General features: G+C 45.6%; 1 protein-coding gene across 1 annotated transcript; it reads right to left on the reverse strand.

The window, feature by feature from the left end:
* Positions 1–859: 859 nt before the first annotated feature.
* On the reverse strand, positions 860–2,348 carry LOC124263940 (uncharacterized protein K02A2.6-like). The gene is made up of 2 exons (XM_046698667.1): positions 1,999–2,348; positions 860–1,742 (listed from the first exon to the last, which is right to left on the reverse strand). The coding sequence occupies exons 1-2, from the start codon at positions 2,346–2,348 to the stop codon at positions 860–862; spliced, it is 1,233 nt and encodes a 410-aa protein (XP_046554623.1).
* Between the last annotated feature and the right edge of the window lie 1,144 nt (positions 2,349–3,492).

The following is a 3,492-nucleotide window of genomic DNA, read 5'->3' on the forward strand; positions in this document are numbered from 1 at the left end:
TTTAAAACTACTAAGTTTAATGTTTGCCAGTTAACTGCTCAGTGCTGATTAAATTCCTGACCTGCCTTACTTGGACCTGTTTTTATTAAACAATAACAGTTGATCTCTTGATGAAAGAAGTTGACTCCCCAAAACATGTCCATGACTCCCTCTCATGACACCAGGGAGTCATGATGACTCCTAAATTTTTATGCCTAGGGCAAACACTGATTATGCAATTGATCTTGCTTGTATTCAGTTTTGTAATCAGTTTTGTAATATTTGTATATTTAAGAAATACAGTTCGCTCTACCACCATGTATAGTGTAATAAAACACACTTTTGCCCTGAACTATTATAGTTAACGCATGAGGACGCTTGCGTCTGAGTGCTTTAACGTCATAATAGTTCAGGGCGAAAGTGTGTTTTATTACACTATACATGGTGGTAGAGCGAACTGTATTTCTTTTCTAAGATGCCAAATTTAGAAACATACAGCCGATCAATCATCGAAAATAACTGTTTTGCGTCATTTATCAAATGTTCCTGTTATCTTTGTTAATGCACACACAAAGAAAAAAGATGTAGTAATTTGGGTCTTTTGCAAATTGCACAAAATCCATTGGCAAATTTCGCATATTTAAAGGATGATTAGTATGTTAGGAACACAGATTTCCTGGATTCTTTAAGATAAATTCAATCATGACTTGGAACGGGCTTGTAGTGCTTATGAAATGTAAATTTAATGACACAGACAAAACCAACCTTGTGTAAAATATTGTTGATGCAAACAAGTGTTCCAAAATTGGTTGTGTTCGATTATTAGAAAACACAATCGATTGCTTGGTCGTTTAGGCACTGCGACCAATCTTCGATTATTTCAATTAATCGGACCACCACCACTGTACTGAAGCATTGCCCCTTGGAAAGCATCCGTGTCAAGTTCACCCTGGGGTCCAGTGTTGTCAGTGATCATGCGTTTGACTGTCTTCACGCCAATTTCTGCCCTGCAGTTGCTGTGGGGGAAGGCGACAGAAGATAGTCGATGATGTACTGACCATGTGTGAAGGAACTCTCTGGTTGCAGAGGCTGTGAATTCGGGTCCCCCATCAGAGGAAAGTTCATCAGGTATGCCAAATGTGACAAATGTGCGTCGTAAGCAGTTGATGAGTCCAGGTGCACCTCCAGCAGTTCTCTCCACTATTGGCCAGTTGGAGTATCTGTCGACCAGCACCAGATAGTTGACACCCTTGTAATGAAAGAAGTCAGCGCATAGACATTGGAAGGGGTAAGATGGGTATACTAGTGGTGTTGGTGGGGCTGATGGTTGTGATGGAGCCATCTGATTGCAGTGAGCACAGTTGGTTCGGAGGGTTGTAACGGCCAATGTGAGTCCGGGCCAGAAGATAGATGCTTCAGCTCTGGACATCATTGATGAGATGCCTTGGTGTGCAGAATGGAGGGCAGTAAGGGCATCTTCACGTAGTGCTGGTGGGATCACAATCCGGTCCTTGTATAGCACAACTCCGTCTACCGTGTGGAGATGCTCTCTGAACTGATGAAATTCACGTAGTGCGGTAGGAAGTTCAAGGCGGGATTCTGGCATCCCAGTTTCAATAAGATCAACGAGTTTGGCCATGGATACATCGCTAGTGGTGGCAATTTTCACCTTGTTCCACGTGATGGGTTCCAAGGAGCTGATTGCAGATGCAGCAGACTGGAGAGTGGCATCCTCTACACTGTAGTCAGGCTCTTCACTGCATCTGATGGAGGCAATGATGTTATGACCATTGCAGTTGACCACAAACCTCTACTAAAGATCTTTGGGGATCGATCACTTGAATGCATCTCGAATGCTCGACTACGTAACCTGAAGGAAAAGACCCAGCGGTACAAATTCCACATGGTTCACATCCCCGGAGCCAAGACTTTTCAGGGTTTAAAGTAATGCCATTCCTTCCACAGATGTCAAGCCAATTACATGCCTGGAAGAATGATTTCTCAATGTCATCAGCCCACAGGAGTGCGTCATCCACACACTTGGTTTTGTTTGGCACATCAGACACAATCTCGTCAAAGCGTCTTGTGTATCCATCTCCGGAGGCGATATATCCTTGTGGAGCAGTGCGATATCTATATCGGCCCCATGGGGTGATAAATGTGGTACGGTGTTTGTCCTCATCTCGAATGGGGACACTGTGGTAGCCATTCCATGCATCGAAGACAGATTTCTTCTTATTCTGTGGCACTGATCTGGCTTGGTGGAAGGGGGATTGTGTGTGATGTGTCTCTCTAATGGCATGGGCATTGAGTGCCTGAAAGTCAACAGTGCGTCGCGGCTTGCCATTCTTCTTTGGACAAACGACCATTCTGTGGCACCATGTAACCGGTTCTCCAATTGGCACTGGCTCCAGCACACCTAGTCTGACATCCTGGTCTAGTCCGCTTTGACGTCTTTCTGCCAGTGAAGTGGGACAGGGACAGGAGTGTGGTGAGCAACAGGCTGGACGTCCAGATCGACCATCAGTTTCATGGGAGGTCCATCCATGAGGGGGAGAGGTTGGTGCTCGCAGATGTTGAATGTGCTGGACTTATAGAGGTCAAGTAGGTATTCTTCCAGTTTACCGCGGTTCTCTTCTGTTGCGGGAAAGGTAGTTTGGTTGGCAATTTAGGAGGTGGTCCACGCTTTGGGCAGTCACATTTCACATCATTTATCTCTGAAGCATCGCTTAGTGTAGAATCATCATTGAAGCTGTCATTTCTGGGCACTTCCCCAATTGTGGGAAAATTTCCTGTGATCATCCCAAGTGAGATACAAGCCTCACGACTGAGGAAGAACTTGTCAGAGTTGTCTGTGATATAGACCACCTGTCTTGTTTCAATTGTTTTCCCTGTTGGGCTCCTGCCATACAGCCGTGTGATGAGGGCACCAAGGATATTGATACCCCTGTTATTGGCAGCACGCATCTTGAGAGTCACCGGAATGAGATTCTGTGTTTTCAGTCCAAGTTTGTGTCGCGATCTTAATGCCAGCAAGGCAGCTCTGACAACCTGTGTCTGCCATGACGACAACAGAGGCTCATCTTGGTCTTGAGGATAACATTGAGCCAAAGCCTAGTCTGTCATAGTCTTCTGCATGGACAGCCATCGATAGGTTGAGGAAGGGCTGGGGCCGGAGGCTTGTTTAGTCCATGTGTCCGGCCAGCTGATCATATAGGTGGTGATCAAGGTGAAGTGTCTTCTTTCCTTAAGCAGCTGATGTCAGTGAGTGAGCAGAGCATGTCAAAGACCGCACCTTCATTTTCCTCAACCGTCCGGGGAGGCTTCTCAGCTCTCAGTTTCACTTTGCTCTGGCACACTGTGTCAAAGTGATTGTAGCGGTTACAGGATGAACACATGCGACCGAAGGCAGGACAGTGTTTTTTCCTGATTTTCAGGGATGCACTTTTTCCATGCCCCTTTCTTCCACAGTAGAAGCATGACTCGGACGTATCCAGTTTCTTGGATGAATTA

Source organism: Haliotis rubra, unplaced genomic scaffold (assembly GCF_003918875.1).
Source record: "Haliotis rubra isolate DU_JTF1 unplaced genomic scaffold, ASM391887v1 Scf90, whole genome shotgun sequence".
Lineage (NCBI taxonomy): Eukaryota > Metazoa > Mollusca > Gastropoda > Lepetellida > Haliotidae > Haliotis > Haliotis rubra.